Consider the following 19,183-nt stretch of genomic DNA (forward strand, 5'->3'; position numbering starts at 1 on the left):
GACTCCATCTCAAAAAAATAAAAAAAATTTTAAAAAACTTCATGCTGAAGTGACTTCTCCAGAAGTTTCTATCATTCTACTGGACACGACATGGGAGAAACTACATTCACACGGTAACTTTATTTGAACAGTATCCATCCATGTGGCATGTGATGAAACCAATAAAATTCCCATGTCCACGGGAGACTGTGTGGGCCGAGCTGAAGGATGGGACAGAGCAAAGTTTCAAACGACGTTCTCGGGGTCAGCAAGTGAGTACAGGCCAGTGGTTCTCTGCTGGGGAAGAATGTAGCCCCCTCCTCCATGTGACATTTTGCAATTTCTGGAGTACCTGGGGAGGTGGTCCTGTCATCACATCAAGGCCAGGGATGCTGCTAAACATCCCTGCACAGGACAGTTCCTCACAACAAAGAATTATCCATCACAAAATGTCAGCCACTGTTAAGAAACCCTGGTGTAAACCTAAAACTTTTCTCTGTTGAAAGGGTATGACTTTTTTCTTTGGGTAATTTTTTATTGTGGTAAAATACAACATAAAATTTATGATTTTAGCCCTTTTGTTAAATTTTGAGACAAGGTCTCACTCTGTCACCCAGGCTGGAGTGCAGTGGCACAATCACGGCTCACTGCAGCCTCAATCTCCCAGTCACAAATGATCCTCCTCTCTCAGCCTCCCTAGTAGCTGGGACTACAGGTGTTGCACCACTACACCCAGCTAATTTTTAAAATTGTTTTGTAGAGACAGGGATCTTGCTATGATGCACAGGCTGGTCTTGAACTCCTGGGCTCAAGTGATCTGCCCTCCTTGGCCTCCCAAAGTACTGGGATTACAGGAGTGAGCCACCACGTTGGCCTCATTGTAGCCATTTTTAAGTATACAGTTCAATGACATTAAGTATATTCAAATTGTGTTGCAACCATCACCACTATCTTCAGAAATTTTTCATCATCCCAGACAAACTGTACCCATTTATTTTCAACTGTTTTTAAGTGTACAATTCAGTGGTATTAAGTACATTCAAAATATTGTATAACCATCAGCTCTGGTGTTAGAACTTTTTCATCATTCCAAATAAATTTTGTATCTAGTGGGCAATAACTCTCCATTCCTGCCTCTACCCATCCCCTCCTAATCTCTATTCTACTTTCCATGTATGTAGACTCCTTTAATCATCCTTTTTTGCATCTGGCTTTTTTTTTTTTTTTTTTTTTTTGAGACGGAGTCTTGCTCTGTCGCCCAGGCTGGAATGCAGTGGCGCGATCTCCGCTCCCTGCAAGCTCCGCCTCCTGGGTTCACGCCATTTTCCTGCCTCAGCCTCCCGAGTAGCTGGGACTATAGGCGCCCGCCACCACGCCCGGCTTATTTGTTTGTTTGTTTGCTTATTTATTTATTTATGGTATTTTTAGTAGAGACGGGTTTCACCGTGTTAGCCAGGATGGTCTCCATCTCCTGACCTCGTGAGCCGCCTGCCTCGGCCTCCCAAAGTGCTGGGATTGCAGGCGTGATCCACCGCACCCGGCCTTATTTTTTATTTTATTTTATTTTTTGAGACAAGTTTCTGCTCTGTTACCCAGGCTAAAGTGCAGTGGCACAATCTTGGCTCACTGCAACCTCCACTTACCAGGTTCAAGCAATTCTCCTGCCTCAGCCTCCCGAGTAGCTGGGATTACAGGTGCTCACCGCTATGCCCGGCAAATTTTTGTATTTTTAGTACAGACAGGGTTTCACCATGTTGCCCAGGCTGGTCTCTAACTCCTGACCTCAAGTGATCCACCCACCTTGGCCTCCCAAATTGCTGGGATTACAAGCATGAGCTGCCGCGCCTGGCCTGCAGTGAAAAAAAGATATTTTGGGGCCGGGCTTGGTGGCTCACGCCTGTAATCCAGCACTTTGGGAGGCCGAGGCGGGTGGGTCACGAGGTCAGGAGATGGAGACCATCCTGGCTAACACGGTGAAACCCCGTCTCTACTAAAATACAAAAAATTAGCGGAGCGTGGTGGCGGGTGCCTGTAGTCCCAGCAACTCAGGAGGCTGAGGCAGGAGAATGGCGTGAACCCGGAAGGCAGAGCTTGCAGTGAGCAGAGATTGTGCCACTGCACTCAAGCCTGGGCAACAGAGCGAGACTCTGTCTCAAAAATAAATATATATAATATAAAATATATAAATATATAAAAATATGTATTTTATACACATATATGGATCCTTTTATCCGTTTTTGAATTGGGTTGTTTGCTGTTGAGTTTTAAAAATATATATTCTGGAAATTAATCCCTTATCAGATACCTGATTTCTTCACATCCTCCCCAGCACTTGTTCACTTGTTTTGTTTTTTTCTATGTATTTTATAATATTTTTAATTTTTTTAATTTATTTTGAGATGGGGTCTTGCTCTGTCGCCCAAGCTGGAATGCAGTGGTGCCACCTCGGCTTACTGCAACCTCCGCCTCCCGGATTCAAGTGATTCTCCTGCCTCAGCCTCCCAGGTAGCTGGGATTACAGGTATGCGCCACCATGCCCAGCTAATTTTTTTGAATTTTTGTAGAGATGGGGTTTCACCATGTTGCCCAGGCTGGTCTCGAACTTCTGACCTCAAGTGATCCACCCTCCTTGGCCTCCCAAAGTGCTGGAATTACAGAACGTGAGGCGGGCACCTGTAATCCTAGCTACTCAGGAGGCTGAGGGGGGAGAATCGCTTGAACCCTGGAGGCTGAGGTTGCAGTGAGCAGAGATCACGCCACTGCACTCCAGCCTGGTTACAGAGTGAGACTCCATCTCCAAAATAAAACAAAACAAAAATTAAATGGTTTACAGAGCACTTACTATGTGCGAGGGTCTGTACCAGCAAGGAAATTTTGGTTTTTTTGGAACACGGTCTCCCTCTGTCACCCAAGCTGGACTGCAGCCTCGACCTCACGGGTTCAAGCAGCCCTCCCACCCTGCCTCCCAAGAAGCTGGGACAACAGGCATGTGCCACCATGTCCAGCTAAGTTTTATATTTTTTACGGAGATGGAGTTTCACCATGTTGCCCAGGCTGGAAATTTTAACCTCTGAAAAAGTCCATGGTGAAGGCAGTTGCCCCCAGCAAGGGTCTGGAAGCACAGGAGAACTGGGGAACAGCTCCTCTGTTCTTTTGCTGGTTCATTAGATGCCAAGACACTAGAGTTGTGCTGTCTGAGTTCAAATCCTGATTCTGTCCTTTCCAGCTATGAGCTTAGATAAGTGACCTGACCTTTCTATGCCTCAGTGTCTTCATCTCTAAAATGAGGGTAATTGGGCCAGGTGCGGTGGCTCACACCTGTAATCCCAGCACTTTGGGAGGCCGAGGTGGGCAGATCACCTGAGGTCAGGAGTTCGAGACCAGCCTGGCTGACTTAGTGAAACCTTATCTATACTAAAAATACAAAAATTAGCTGGGCGTGTTGGCGCGGCCTGTAGTCCCGGCTACTTGGGAGGCTGAAGCAGGAGAATCGCTTGAACCTGGGAGGCGGAGGTTGCAGTGAGCCAAGATCGCATCACTGCACTCCAGCCTGGGCGACAGAGAGAGACTCTGTCTCAAAAAAAAAGAGGGTAATTGTATTTGCTTTATAGTGTTTTGAGCACTAAATGAGTTGATATGTACAAAGCATTTAGAGTGCAGTGGCACGATCTCAGTTCACTGCAACCTCCGCCTCCTGGGGTCACGCAATTCTCCTGCCTCAGCCTCCTGAGTAGCTGGAATTACAGGTGTGCCCCACCACACCAGGCTAATTTTTATATTTTTAGTAGAGACAAGATTTAACCTTGTAAGTTATGCTGGTCTTGAACTCCTGACCTCAGGTGATCTGCCCACCTAAGCCTTCCAAAGTGCTGGGATAACAGGTGTGAGCCACCACGCCCAGCTGTACTTCTGTGTTTTAACAAAGCTGCCAAGAGCAAACCAAGGAAGGGGCTACCAGAATTCAAGTCCTATAAACTAAAATTCCATAAGCTTAAATACAAAATTCTACAGAAACAGGGTACTTAAAGCACATCTGAATAATTTGAGGCTGGGAGAAGCCTGAGCGTATTTCTTCTTCTTTAGACAAGGGCCAATTTACGCTACAGCCTCGTGGACCCAGGCACTCCTCCAACATCCTATCACACATATTAAAATACACCCAGTGTTCCACATGGGATATATTACTTTGCTGCAAGAATTTTTATGGGATCTTATGACATTGCTTTTGAAATTATGCATGACAATTTGTGTTGGCTCAGCCCACAGAGCCTAAGAGATAAAAACAGAAGAGATGTCTAGGTCTTGTAATACTTTGGGATAAAGGATTCTCAGCTCTGAATATCCTGTAATAATCTTTTGTAAATCCCACACCAGTACTGCCCTTAGACTTAGGCCTGGTAGTCTCCTGGCCCTGGGCTCATGCTTGAGAAGCTCCATCTGGCCACCTCCACCATGCCCCCAACCCTGGGCAAGAAATCTGCCAGCCTGGGGGACTTGCCCATCCAAATCTCCAAATCCTCACCCTCCTCCAAGACCACACCCCATGTTCTTTTTTTGTTTGTTTTTTGAGACAGAGTCTCGCTCTGTCGCCCAGGCTGGAGTGCTGTGGCGCAATCTTGGCTCACTCCTGGGTTCAAGCGATTCTCCTGCCTCAGCCTCCTGAGCAGCTAGGATTACAGGTGTGCACCACCATGCCTGGCTAATTTTTGTATCTTTAGTAGAGATGGGGTTTCACCATGTTGGTCAGGCTGGTCTCGAACTCCTGACCTGGCTAATTTTTGTATTTATTTTATAGAGACAGGATCTCCCTATGTTGCCCAGCCTGGTGTCAAACTCCTGGGCAAAAGAAATCCTCCCACCTCAGTCTCCCAAAGTGCTGGGATGACAGGCATAAACCACCACACCCGGCCCACACTCTGGATTCTGAGGCCCTGGAATTCCCTGCCCAACCATCCCAGGCCTTCTTCTAGGGCTTTGCAGGACTCTTCCCTGGGTCTGCCCTCTGGATGGTGCACTGTGCTCCCCGTCTGAAGTTTTGTTTTGTTTTTTATTTTTTTGAGACAAAGTCTCCCTTTGTCACCAGGCTGGAGTGTAGTGACGTGACCTCGGTTCACTGCAACCTCCGCCTCCCAGGTTCAAGAGATTCTCCTGCCTCAGCCTCCCGAGTAGCTGGGACTATAGGCATACCCCACTATGCCCAGTGAATTTTTGTATTTTTAGTACAGATGGGGTTTCACCATGTCGGCCAGGATGGTCTCAATCTCTTGACCTTGTGATCTACCCACCTCGGCCTCCCAAAGTGCTGGGATTATAGGTGTGAGCCACCGCGCCCGGCCCCCATCTGCAGTTCTAGACCCAGAGGGGCCAAATGGTAGCTGCTCTGTGGAAGGGATGGGGTGTGGGGCGTGGACAGAACCTGAATGTGCAGGGCTGTGGGTGCCCACACGTCTAAGTGCCCAGCCTTCATGGTGCAGGATGGAGATGCTGGTGAGAAGAAAAATGGGTCAGACCAGAGGTCTCCATTGTGGAGCTCTGAGACAGTCTGAGAATTTTGAATTCAAACTTGATAGAATTTTCAAGGTAGGAGGATAGAAAATATTTTATTTAACAGTCTCTTTGCTTGATTTCTAACACTGAAATATTTAGACTGACGGCGTGAGGGCCTCTACTTGTATTTTTTTTTTTTTTTTTTTTTTTGAGATGGAGTCTTGCTTTGTCGCCCAGGCTGGAGTGCAGTGGCGCGATCTCGGCTCACTGCAAGCTCCACCTCCCGGGTTCACGCCATTCTCCTGCCTCAGCCTCCCGAGTAGCTGGGACTACAGGCGCCCACTACCACGCCCGGCTAATTTTTTGTATTTTTAGTAGAGACGGGGTTTCACCGTGTTAGCCAGGATGGTCTCGATCTCCTGACCTCGTGATCCGCCCGCCTCGGCCTCCCAAAGTGCTGGGATTACAGGCGTGAGCCACCGCGCCCGGCCCTCTACTTGTATTTTTGCACCAAACCCCTCAAGCCTTTCCCACACAATGCTTTACCCCCGTCTCACTAAATGTTTAACATCTCAAAATACTCTTAAAATTTTTTATTTCCCAAATGAACCTGTGCCCATACACAATGGAGAAAACATTGTCTAATGACAAAACCTGGAAAGGAATACACAAAATAAGAAGAGCACGGTGACAATTTTGTAGGTCATTTATTTCCCATTCAAAAATATTTTTAAGGCCAGACTCAGTGGCTCACGCCTGTAATTTCAGTATTTTGGAAGGTCGAAGTGGGCAAACTGCTTGAGCCCAGGAGTTTGAGACCAGCCTGGGTGACGTGGTGAAACGCCACCTCTACAAAAATTAGCCGGGTGTGGTGGCAAGCATCTGTAGTCCCAGCTACTTGGGAGGCTGAGGCGGGAGGATCACTTGAGCAGGGGAGGCAGAAGTTGGAGTGAGCCAAGATCACACCACTGCACTTCAGCCCGGGTGACAGTGAGATTCTGTCTCACACACACACGCACAAGATTTTATTCGGAAGGCTGAGGCAGGAGGATCATTTGAGGCCAGGAGTTTGAGACAAGTCTGGGCAACATAGAGACTCCATCTCTAAAAAAAATTTTTAGCATTTTTCCCTCTCAGGTTCTGCATTCCAAAATGACAAAGAAAAGAAGAAACAAGAGTCATGCCAAAAAGGGTAATAGCTATGCGCAGCTTATTCTCGCCCAAGGACCGGACCATTAACAAGTTTGTCCTTTGGGCCGGGCACGGTGGCTCACGCCTGTAATCCCAGCACTTTGGGAGGCCCAGGTGGGCAGGTCACTTGAGGTGAGGAGCTCAAGACCAGCCTAGCCAAGAGGGCGAAACCTTGTCTCCACAAAAAATACAAAAATTAGCCGGGCATGCTGGGGCACTCCAGTAATCCCAGCCACTCCGGGGGCTGAGGCCAGATAATTGTTTGAGCCTGGGAGGCAGAGGTTGCAGTGAGCCGAGATCACGCCACTGAACTCCAGCCTAGGCGACAGAGCGAGACCCCATCTCAAAAAATAAAATAAAAATAAAGGTCCTGCCCTCAAAAACATTGTCCTGTGTCTGCAGCATGACTTTCAGACAACATGGTTTTTCAACGTCCCACCAGGATTTATGTAGGTGAAAACCTGTTTTTCGATTATCTGAATCTCAAATCCATTCTGTTTTACATATAAAAACAGTTTGGCGGAGGGCATGGTTTTGATAGACACTGAATTTTCAAGGAATGCATCAACCATGAAAACGGAACAAAGATCGAACTTTTACTGGGAACTTTACTAAGTTCACTAAAAAAAAAAAAAAAAAAAAATCATATTACCCATAGCAACATTTGTAGCTTTACATTCACGATGGATATATATGCGTGTGTACGTCTGTACTTAGGTTTTGTTTGTTTGTTTGTTTTGAGATGGAGTCTCGCTCTGTCGCCCAGGCTGGAGTGCAGTGGTGTGATCTCGGCTCACTGCAACCTCCGTCTCCCAGCTTCGAGCGATTCTCCTGCCTCAGCCTCCCGGGTAGCTGGGACTACAGGCGCCCGCCACCACGCCTGGCTAATTTTTGTATGTTTAGTAGAGACGGGGTTTCACCATATCGGACAGGTTGGTCTCAAACTCCTGACCTTGTGATCTGCCCGCCTCGGCCTCCCAAGGTGCTGGGATTACAGGTGTGAGCCACCGCGCCCAGCCTGAATATTGTTTTTCTTATCCATACTTCACTGTAAGCAGATGGAAGCATCTGTCTGCTTCATTATATCTGCCAGTGTTGAGTACCTGAGTATTTTCATATTGAAATATAGATTTAATGATACATTACTTCTCTCTTCCTTCTTTACATAGCGGTTAATCATATTGAGCTTCTGAAATTGTGCGCGTGGGCAGATTAGCCATTTTTGGGTTCCCTCTTACCCCCCGGACTAAGCCAGGACGGAAAAAAATGGGAAGGGGGCGTTCCCGACCGATTTGGCCCCGCCCCACCCTGCAGGCCCCTCCCCATAGTGTGCCCAGCGCCTTCTGCCACACTTAACATGGCGGCGGCGGCGCCCTGCCGAGGCGCCTGAGCGGGTCGCGAGCGTGGTGTTACACTCCAGTCATGGCGGCCCCAGGACAGGCCGTGGGCAGCGGGGCTCAGGAGACATGCGGTCTGGATCGGATTTTGGAGGCATTGAAGCTGCTGCTGAGCCCGGGAGGTGAGAGGACGCATCTCGGCGCCGGGCTGGACCCGGGACTCTCAGGGCCGCCCGGCTTCCGGGGCTGCCCTGCCTTCCGCAGCGTGCACCCCTTAGGCCCGCCTCGGGACCCTCCGCCCGCTGCTAGGGGCTTTGAGCATTGTCTATGCCCGTCCTCATTACGTTCTTGAGGAAACTGAGGCTCAAGGAGGGCGCGGGATCTGTTGACTGCTGATATTAGCCAACATCTCTTGAGCATTTGCCTTGTGCTGGGCTCTGTCAGGCGGGGCCGTTATTTCATTCAGTGCTTACTGCAGCGCTCTTGGGAAGGGGATATGGACCCAGCTCCAGAGAGGGTAGGGCGCCCGCGACGTAGAAATGTGAGGTCCTAGCCGCGTGAGGGCGCAGGGACCAGCATGGACCCTTGAGATTTGTACGAAATGCCAAGAAGTCCAGACATCGGAAGCAGTGACGTTTGAAATGGGTTTGGGGAGAGTATTTAGGGGTTTCCAGGCGCTTTTAATCTTTGTGGTGCGTGGACAGTTTCTTCCCAATCTAAAATCTGAAGGGACATTGGGAGTGGTTGAAGCTGCTACTCCTTTTGCGACTGAGGACACCCAAGGCTCACTGAAGAAATTAAGTAACCCGTCCAAGATCACGTGGTCAAATTAGGGGCAGAACACGGACCTAGGCCCGAGATCTACTGAACCCCCTTCTCAGAATCAGACAAATTATTCAGTATAGGGGCTCTGATGTTATCTGGAGCTTTTGGAAAGGACGTAGAAGATAGAGCTCTACTTATCACTGGGGTGTGTATTTGGGGGAAGGGATGGGAAGGGATCTGTAGAATTAGCAAGGGCACATGAAAGGCCAAAGGGGATCACCTCCCAGTCTCAGATTTTATACTCAAAACTGCAAAAACTTCTGCAAACATTACACCACACCAGCGGGAAGTGGACACAAGTTACTAATATTAGTAAATGAGTGCCTACTAAGTATCAGTCCCCATAGTAGGCTGTTTACATACACATCATTTAATCCTCATTACGATCCCCTGGGATCGGTACTACTTGTATTCAATTTTTTACGGATGAAGGACCAAGATTCAGGTACATTGGAAATTGCCCAATGTCAGACTAGCAAGTGGCAGAATTTGAATTTAGGTTATTTCCACTAAAAGTATGGTAAATATGCTACATTGTCTCAATTAAGAGTCAGACTGCAAAATAGAATTCTAAGTTGCTAATCGAGAGGTCACTTGTCTTGTAACGGCAACTCTTTTTTTTTTTTTTTTTTTTTGAGATGAGGTCTCACTCTGTTGCGCAGGCTGGAGTGCAGTGGCACAATCTCGGCTCACTGCAACCTCTGCCTCCCAGGTTCAAGCGATTCTCCTGCTTCAGCCTACCGAGTAGCTGGGATTACAGGTGCGCACCACCATGCCCAGCTAATTTTTGTCTTTTTAGTAGAGACGGAGTTTTGCCATGTTGGCCAGGCTGGTCTTGAACTCCTGACCTCAAGTGATCTGCCTGCCTTGGCCTCCCAAAGTGCTGGAATTACAGGCCTGAGCCACTACACCTGGCCTGCAACTCTCTATTGTATGACTGAGAACACGTTTAAATAAGCAAAAATCCTGAAAGTAATCATCTGTTATGAAACATGTATATTATGCTTCATTTATAGAAGACTCTCTAATCTCTATGAGTATGTGGTGGAGTACACATATATGTACTCATTTAATTTACAGAAATTCAAGCATTCCTATTTGAAGAGGAATTAGTTCGTGAAATTATATTATTTTGTACATGTAGTCTGTTATATATTATATGAATCTGTCTACTATTTTATCATATTAGCTGCTTAGGGAATTTAAAAATATTTGTAGTGGCTGGGCGAGGTGGGCCATATGGTAATCCCAGCACTTTGGGAGGCTGAGGCAGGATCCCAGGAGTTTGAGACCAGACTGGGCAACATAGTGATACTCTGTGTCTACAAAAAATTAAAAAATTGGCCAGGCATGATACTACACACCTGTGGTCCCAGCTACTGGGGAGGCTGAGATGGGAGGATTGCTTGAGCCTGAGAGGTCCAAGTCTAGGCTGTGGTGAACCATGATTACACTAGTGCGCTCCAGCCTTGGGTGACAGAGTAAGACCCTATTTTTTTTGTTGTTTTTTGTTTTTTTTTTTTGAGACAGAGTTTCACTCCATCACCCGGGCTGGAGTGCAGTGGCATGATCTTGACTCACTGGAACCCCCACCTACCGGGTTCGAGCAATTCTCATGCCTCAGCCTCCCTTGTAGCTGGGACTACAGGCACCCACCACCATGCCTGGCTAATTTTTGTACTTTTATTATTTTTTGAGATGGAATTTCGCTCTTGTTGCCCAGGCTGGAGTGCAGTGGTGCAATCTCAGCTCACTGCAACCTCCACCTCCCAGGTTCAAGTGATTCTCCTACCTCAGCCTCCCGAGTAGCTGGGATTACAGGCATGCGCCACCATGCCCGGCTAATTTTTTGCACTTTTAATAGAGATGGCGTTTCACCATGTTGGCCAGGCTGGTCTCGAACTCCTGACCTCAGGTGATCTGCCTGCCTTGACCTCCCAGAGTACTAGGATTAGGATTACAGGCGTGAGCCACCATGCCCAACCTCAAGAAGTCAGCTGGATTTTCATATCTGCTTCTCCAGTCTGTCATGATAGGTTGTTTTGACTGAAGTACATGAAGAAAACCTAGACTCACATAGATATGTAACTGGAAAAGGGAAGAGAGTTCAATCACCTTTTCAAATAATTATGTATGTTCTTTTATACAATTCTTTCTTTTTTTTTTTTAGACGGAGTCTTGCTCTGTCGCCCAAGCTGGAGTGCAGTGGTGCGATCTCGGCTCACTGCAACCTCCGCCTCCTGGGTTCAAGCAATTCTCCTGCCTCAGCCTCCTGAGTAATTGGGACAACAGGCACATGCCACTGTGCCTGGCTAATTTTCTTTTTTTTTTTTTTAGTAGAGACAGATTTTCACCATATTGTCCAGGCTGGTCTGGAACTCATGACTTCGTAATCCTCCCGCCTCGGCCTAACAAAGTGCTGGGATTACAGATGTGAGCCACCACGTCCGGCCTTCTTTTATACAATTCTAAAGCTCAACAAGATAATCTCTGCATGAATTGTGTGGGGAAAAAAGTAGCGAGAAACTCAACAAGAGGTAATACCTTTTTTTTTTTTTTGTGGCGGAGTTTCGCTCTTGTTGCCCAGGATGGAATGCAGTGGCATGATCTCGGCTCATTGCCACCTCCGCCTCCCGGATTCAAGCGATTCTCCTGCCTCAGCCTCCCAAGTAGCTGGGATAACAGACATGCGCCACCACGCCCTGCTAATTTTGTATTTTTAGTAGAGATGGGGTTTCTCTATGTTGGTCAGGCTGGTCTCGAACTCCTGATTTCAAGTGATCTGCCCACCTCAGCCTCCCAAAGTGCTGGGATTACAGGCGTGAGCCACCGCGCCCGGCCAAAGAGGTAATATCTTAAAGATTTGTTGCAATATGAAATCAGAACTCATATCAATAAGCTTTTCATAGTACATTCTTGAGAATATAAAAGGCACATCATGACCTAGTATTATTATGAAATGGTTTTGACCTTGCAGACCCCCTGAGAGGGTCTTGGGAACCCCCGGCAAGCCAGGTCCCCATAGCATACTAGGAACTGCTACTTTATGGAAATGCCTCCAATTTATTTCCAAGTAGATGTTATTTTCATCACCAGTAGAGGGCAGAGAAGACTACTTCATTAAAGGGGCTCTGGAAAAACTTCAGTAAGAGCTTTTGTTTTAAATCACTTTCTTTGTGTTCCATGTTTGGGTTCGAAGATCTTATGTCACAGGAAGTCATTTAGAGGTTGGTTAGTGATCTTAATGGTTAGTGGCAACAAGAGGAAATAACACTCATTTCCATTTGAGGTATACATTAGCCAAAGGAACCAGATATTCATGCCAGTGGGTCAGAACACTTGCCCTGGAAAGTCCTAGAAGAATATTGCAGGCTGAGCGCGGTAGCTCACACCTGTAATCCTAGCACTTTGGGAGGCCGTGGCGGGTGGATCTCCTGAGGTCAGGAGTTCGAGACCAGCCTGGCCAACATGGCGAAACCCCGTCTCTACTAAAAATACAAAAATCAGCTGGGCGTAGTGGCATGCGCCGGTAGTCCCAGCTACTCGGGAGGCTGAGGCAGGAGAATCGCTTGAACCCAGGAGGCAGAGGTTGCAGTAAGCTGAGATCGTACCACTACACTCCAGCGTGGGTGACAGAGTGAGACTCCATCACAAAAAAAAAAACAAACAAAAAAAACTATTGCAAATTTCTTACACTTCTGTTCTCATTATTTTTGAAGGATGTTATTGTTTCTCTCTCTCTCTGTTTCTCTCTCTCTCTTTTAAATAGAGACAGGGTCTCCCTGTGTTGCCCAGCCTGGAGTACAGTGACTATTCACAGATGTGATCATAGTACACTGCAGCCTCAAACTTCTGGGCTCGGGTGATGCTTCTACCTCAGCCTCCCAGCTAGCTGGGACTACAGGGATGTCACTGTGACAGCTTTCCTTTTATTCCTTTTTAAAAATAGAAGTAATGTTTTTACTTCTATAAAAAATATTATAGCAAAGATTTTTTAAATATAGAGAAACCAAAAAGAAGAAAATTAAAATTACCTTAATCTCACTACCCAGAGGGTACCACTATTAGCAATTCAGAGAATATTATTTTTCCTTTGTACAAAAATGATCTCATATGCCACATACTGTTTTATAACCCTAAAATAACTTCTAGTGCAGAGACAATACATATTTATTGTAAAAAAAAATTAAAACTATAATTAGGTAAGAAGAAAAATCCTACCTCTAACCCTATCACCCAGAGATCACCACTATTAAAACCTCAAGGTATTAAAACTTTGAGACCCTTTTCTGTGCGTATAAACATGAATATATTTTAATATAGTTAGAATCATTCTGTTCCTTTATTGACCAATTTTCAGAATAATAAATTAGTGTCTTAGCAACCTCCAAAGGTAACCAGTGAAGTGATCTTTTTTGTTGTTTTATGAATCATAGATTTTATGTATTTGATGTTTCAATTATTGTATTCCTTGTTCTTAATCAAATTTCCCATTTTTGGCCTCTGGGAACCATTTACGATTGGCTCTTGGGATTTTTCACATGACCATGATAGTCTTTGATCGACTCCTTGCTCTCAAGCAGAAGATATCCCAGGCTCATCTGAGGTATTTCCTGCCCCATTTTTGAAAACAGCTCTCTCTAAGGAGAAGTGGTATTTAGCAACCGCAATGTGGACACAGGATATTCATTGCTATTGAAATTATGGGCCGAGTGCAGTGGCTAACGCCTATAATCCCAGCACTTTGGGAGGCCGAGGTGGGTGGATTACTTGAGATCAGGAGTTCGAGACCAGCTCGACCAACATGGCGAAACCCTGTCTCTACTAAAAATACAAAAATTAGCCGAGTGCTATGGTGGGCTCCTGTAATCCTAGCTACTTGGAGGCTGAGGCAGGAGAACTGCTTGAGGTGGCAGTGAGCCGAGACTGTGCAACTACACTCCAACCTGGGCGACAAAGTGAGACCCTGTCTCAAAAAAAAAGAAATTATCATTGGCTGGATGTGGTGGCTCATACCTGTAATTGCAGCATTTTGGGAGGCTGAAGTGGGCAGATTGCTTGAGCCCAGGAGTTCAAGACCACCCTGGGCTACATAGTAAAACACTGTCTCTACAAAAAATACAGAAATTAAAAAAAACAAAATACAGAAATTAGCTGGGCATGATGGCAGATGCCTGTGGTCCCCGCTGCTTTGGAGGCTAAGATAGGAGGATCAGCTGAGCCCAGGAGTTTGAGGGTGCAATGGACTATGATTATACCACTGCACTCCAGCCTGGGTGACAGAGTGAGACCCTGTCTCAAAAAAAAGAAAAATGAAAAGGAAAAAGAAATTATCATTGCTTTCAGACTTTTTGAAGGCTTAGAGCTAGGAAATATGTGGGTTTTTAGAAAATGAAAATAAATCTTGAGTTCTTACCAGTATTTCCAATTGAAATGAAATAGAATGGATTTTTTTATTTTATAAATTTTTTCTAACATTTCATTATGAAAATTTGAAATTATGAAGCTGACAGAAAAGTTGAAGAACTTTTACAGTGAAGATACCATGACCTTCATTCTATAGTTACAGTTTTACTGTAGTTGCTTGATTACATATTTGTCTTTCTAGCGGTTCTTTTTTTTTTTTTTTTTTTTTGAGACGGAATCTTGCTCTATTGTCCAGGCTGGAGTGCAGTGGCTCAATCTCCGCTCACCACAGCCTCCGCCTCCCAGGTTCAATCGATTATCCTGCCTCAGCCTCCCAAGTAGCTGGGACTACAGGCATGTGTCACCAAGCCCAGCTAATTTTTGTATTTTTGGTAGAGATGGGGTTTCACTATGTTGACCAGTCTGGTCTTGAACTCCTGACCTCGTGATCCGCCCACGTCAGCCTCCCAAAGTGCTGGGATTACAGGTGTGAGCCACTGCGTCCGGCCTCTAGCTGTTCTTTTATCCTATATTTTATATTTTTATATTTGTATTTCTTTTATCTGAGAATATTGGTTCCTAATGAAATTAATGTATTTTATATATATATATATGTGCATGTATACATACCCATACATATATAAATATATAATCACACATTATATAAAATGTGTAATCACACAATACATACTCATCCAGGTCTATAATCTTTTCAAAGAACAAATCCAACATTACCACTACAAACCCACTGTTTAAGGGGTTTTTGTTTGGTTTTTGTTCTCAGGATATACAAAATTCTTTATTTCAAGTCTCTTAAAATAATTTTCTGTGTGGTTATGCTGCTAACTTAATATAGAGTAGGAGTTAGTAAACTTTTTCTCTGAAGGACCAGATAGTAAATATTTTGAGCTTTGCAGCCCATATGGTCTCTGTTGTAACTACTCAACTCTGTCACTGTATCTCAAAAGCAGCCATAGACTATATGTAAATGGGCATAACTGTGTTCCAGTAAAACCTTATTCATGAAAACAGTTGGTGGGCCAGATTTGGACTGCAGATCATAGTTTGGTGACCTTTGACATAGAGCACAGAATTTGGTTCATTGGTTCATTTGTTTGTTTTTCATTTTTAGGAATTGTTTTGCATTTTCTTTTTGATTTAATTTTTTTAACTATGAAAAACATCTGTTGTGCTCTAAAACTAATAAAATTAGATACAGTTATCCATGTTTCCTCCTCTGCTCTCTCCCTCTTTCTGTAGATGACTTATTTTAATTAGCTTTAAATTTATTCTTAAATTGCTTCTTTTTTGAAAAGACATGCAAATAATCTATGATTTCTTATTCATTCCCATTTTTACACAAAAGGTAGCATACTATATATATTTTTTTCTGCGTCTTTTAATTTTAATTTTATTTTTATTTTTGAGATGGAGTCTCGCTCTGTCGCCCAGGCTGGAGTGCAGTGGCGCAATCTCGGCTCACTGCAACCTCCGTCTCCCAGGTTCAAGCGATTCTCCTGCCTCAGCCTCCTGAGTAACTGGGATTACAGGTGCCTGCCACCACACCTGACTAATTTTTTTATTTTTAGTAGAGACAGGGTTTCACCGTGTTGGTCAGGCTGGCCTCGAACTCCTGACCTTGTTATCCGCCCACCTCAGCCTCCCAAAGTGCTGGGATTACAGGCATGAGCCACCACGCCTGGCCTGCATCTTACTTTTTAAACTTAGTGTCTTAGCGATCGCTACATGATGGTACATATAAATCTTCCATTTTCTGTTTTACAGCTGCATAGTTTATTCAACCAGTTCTCTACTAGTGGACATTTGGGTTGTTTTCAAGTCTTTTGCTAATTTAAGAAGTACTGCAATGAATAGTCTTGTAAATACGTAATTTTGCATTGTTTGCCTGTGTATCTATAGGATAGATTCCTAAAAGTGGGATTGCTGGGCCAAAGGGAAATGCCTATGTAATTTTGCTAGATATTGCCAAATTTCTGTCCTTGGGGATGTACCATTTTAGTTCCTACCAACAATGTATGAGAGTGTGTGTTTCCTCACAGACTTGCTACAGAATGTGTTATAAAACTTTTGGATTTTAGCCAGTTCGATAGATGGAAAGTGATATTTCAGTATCACTTTAATTTACTTTTCTCTTATTATGAGCAAGATTGATCATATGTTCATGTTTAAGGGCTATTTGCATTTCTTTTCCTATAAACTGTCTGTATCTTTTGCTCATGTAATGTTTTATACTCTTTGTTCACATTCGAATATATTATGAACATATCATTAAATAATGTTCAGCATTTAATGGCTACAAAATATTCCATTGTTTATTCATTCAGCAACAATTTATTAAACAGCTTTTACTTGTCAGGCTTTGTTCCAGGCAAAGAGAATACAGCAGTGAACAAAACAAATCAATACCCTTGTTTTCTAGGTGCTTTGATTCTAGTTGGTAGAAAGACAATAAACAATAAACAAAATAAGTACTTTACATACATATAGTATGTTAGATAGAATTAGACCATAATTTATTCAACAAACACCTGTTATGGGACATGCATTTCTAATTTTACACTATTATAAATCATGCAGTATTGGACATAGTTATTATCAATTACATTTTGATTCCTTCTAATTTGTTTCTTAGAAGGTATATTAGCTTTAGTTTTGAGGTCTGTTGCTTGTATTTATATTTTCAAAAAAAAAAATTTAGTTTATTTGACCTGGCTGATGTCCATATATATTTTCAAAATTTTGTTACGGTTTTCTAAACAAATAGAAAAGCTCGTGGCCAGGTGCAGTAGCTCATGCCTGTAATCCCAACACTTTGGGGAGGCTGAGGCGGGAGGATTGCTTGAGCCCAGGAGGTCAAGACCAGCCTGGGCAACATAGTGAGACCCCCACATCTCTACAAAAGATGAAAAAATTAGTCAAGTGGGGTGGTATGCAGCTGTGGTCCCAGCTACTGGAGAGGCTGAGATGGGAGGACTGCTTGAGCCCAAGAATCAAAGGTATAGTGAATTGTGATTGCATCACTGCACCCCAGCCTGGGTGACAGAGCGAGACCCCCGTCTCAAAAAGAAAAAGAAAAAAAGAAAAGTTGAAAGAATTATATGGCGAACACCCTTATACATATCATTTAGATTCCACAATTCACATTTTATTATATTTGCTTGATCACATTTCTATCCATTTATCCATACATCAACTCATGTTTTCTCTTTTTTTGATGCATTCAAAGTAAGTTGCAGATATCAGTATATTTTAGCCATAAACACTTCAGCATTATAACATTAACTAGAGTTTAATATTTATTTGGGTTTTTTGTAGTTCATTTGTTTTAGGTAAAATTTATATACAATGAAATGCACAAATAATACATACATCATTCAGTGAGTTTTAAAAATGCATGTACTTGGCTGAGGCATGAGAATCACTTGAACCCAGGAGACAGGGTTTGCAGTGATCTGAGATCGCACCACTGCACTCCAGCCTGGGTGACAGAGTGAGACTCTGTCTAAAAAAAAAAAAAAGCATATACTTTTGTCATTGAAACCCCTGTCAAGATACACATTGTTACTTCCAGGTGAGAAAAGGAAAAAAAAAAGAAACCTAAAGAAAAAACAGATATGCATCATTACTGTTATCCCAGAAAGTTCCCTTCTGCCCTTTCACAATCATTTCCCACTCCTGCTCCCCTAGAGATAACTGGTTCTAGGTTTTTTAACCCGTAGATTAGTTTTGCCTATTCTAGAATTTAATATAAACAAGTAACATCTTGTTGGCTATATGGGCTGTTTCCAGTTTTGGGGTATTATGAATAGTGCTGCTATGAACATTCTTGTACAAGTCTTTGTTATGAAAATGTATATTGTGTATTAATTTTTCTTGGACAAGTATGTTAGAGTGGAATTGCTGGATTATAGGGTAGGTATATGTTTGGTTTTCTAAGAAACTGCCAGACCAACTGAGCTTTGATCATGTCATACTTCTGCCAACAATGTATGAGAGTTCCAGTTGCTTCACGACATTTGGTAGTGTCAATCTTTGTAAATTTTAACCATTCCAGTGTATGTAGTGGTATCTCATTGTGGTTTTAATTTTCATTTCTCTAATAATTAATGATATTGAGCATCTTTTCATATGCAGTTGGTCATTTGAATAACTTCTTTTCTGAAGTATCTGAATAATTGTCCATTTTTTTTTAAATAGTTTGTTTTATTGAGCTGTAAAGCATTCTTCATATATTCAGGATCAATGCGTTTGTCATATATATGTACTGCAAACATTTTCTCCCTATCTGTGGCTTGCCTTTTCATTTTTAGAACTGTATATTTTGAAAATAAGTTTTAAATTTTGATGAAGTCCAGTTTTTTTCCTTTTGGCTCATGCTTTTTATGTTTTAAGAATTCTGTCTGGGCACAGTGGCTCACACCTATAATCCCAGCACTTTAAGAGGCAGAGGCGGGAGGATTGCTTAAGCATAGGAGTTCAAGACCAGCCTGGGCAACATAGTGAGACCTCATCTCTATAAATAATTGGTCAAGCATGGTGGCACACAATTGTAATCCTAGCTACTAGGGAGCTGAGACAGGAGGATCACTTGAACCTGGGAGATTAAGGCTGCAGTGAGCTGGAATCAGGCCACTGCACTCCAGCCTGGGTGACAGAGCAAGACCCTGTTGCAAAAAAAGAAAAGAAACAAACCAAAATAAAACAAAAAACAAGAAATTGTTGTCTACTCTAGGATCATAAAAGACTTTCTTCCGTGTTTTCTTCCAGAAGTTTTATAGTTTAGATTTTGTATTTATGATCTATTTTGGGTTAATTTTGGTGTGTGGTGTGAATTAAAGGTCAAAGTTTTTTTTTTTTTTCCCCCATGTGGATATCCAGTTGTTCCAACCTCATTTGGTAAAGGAATTTTCTTTCCCTGTTGTATTGATTTCATATCT

The 19,183-nt window shown here is 43.6% G+C and overlaps 1 protein-coding gene across 2 annotated transcripts in view; it reads left to right on the forward strand.

The window, feature by feature from the left end:
- The first annotated feature begins 7,976 nt into the window (after positions 1–7,976).
- Positions 7,977–19,183, forward strand: part of TANGO6 (transport and golgi organization 6 homolog) — a 241,422-nt gene continuing 230,215 nt past the window's right edge. The window contains exon 1 of one of the 2 annotated variants that reach the window (XM_019011975.4): positions 7,977–8,176. In XM_019011975.4, the coding sequence (XP_018867520.3) occupies positions 8,080–8,176 (97 nt within the window). In that variant the 5' untranslated portion in view covers positions 7,977–8,079. The remainder of the gene's footprint in view (positions 8,177–19,183) is intronic. The other variant, XM_063699676.1, reaches the window with a different exon arrangement.

The sequence above is a fragment of the Gorilla gorilla genome, chromosome 18, assembly GCF_029281585.2.
Source record: "Gorilla gorilla gorilla isolate KB3781 chromosome 18, NHGRI_mGorGor1-v2.1_pri, whole genome shotgun sequence".
In the NCBI taxonomy this organism is placed as follows: Eukaryota; Metazoa; Chordata; class Mammalia; order Primates; family Hominidae; genus Gorilla; species Gorilla gorilla.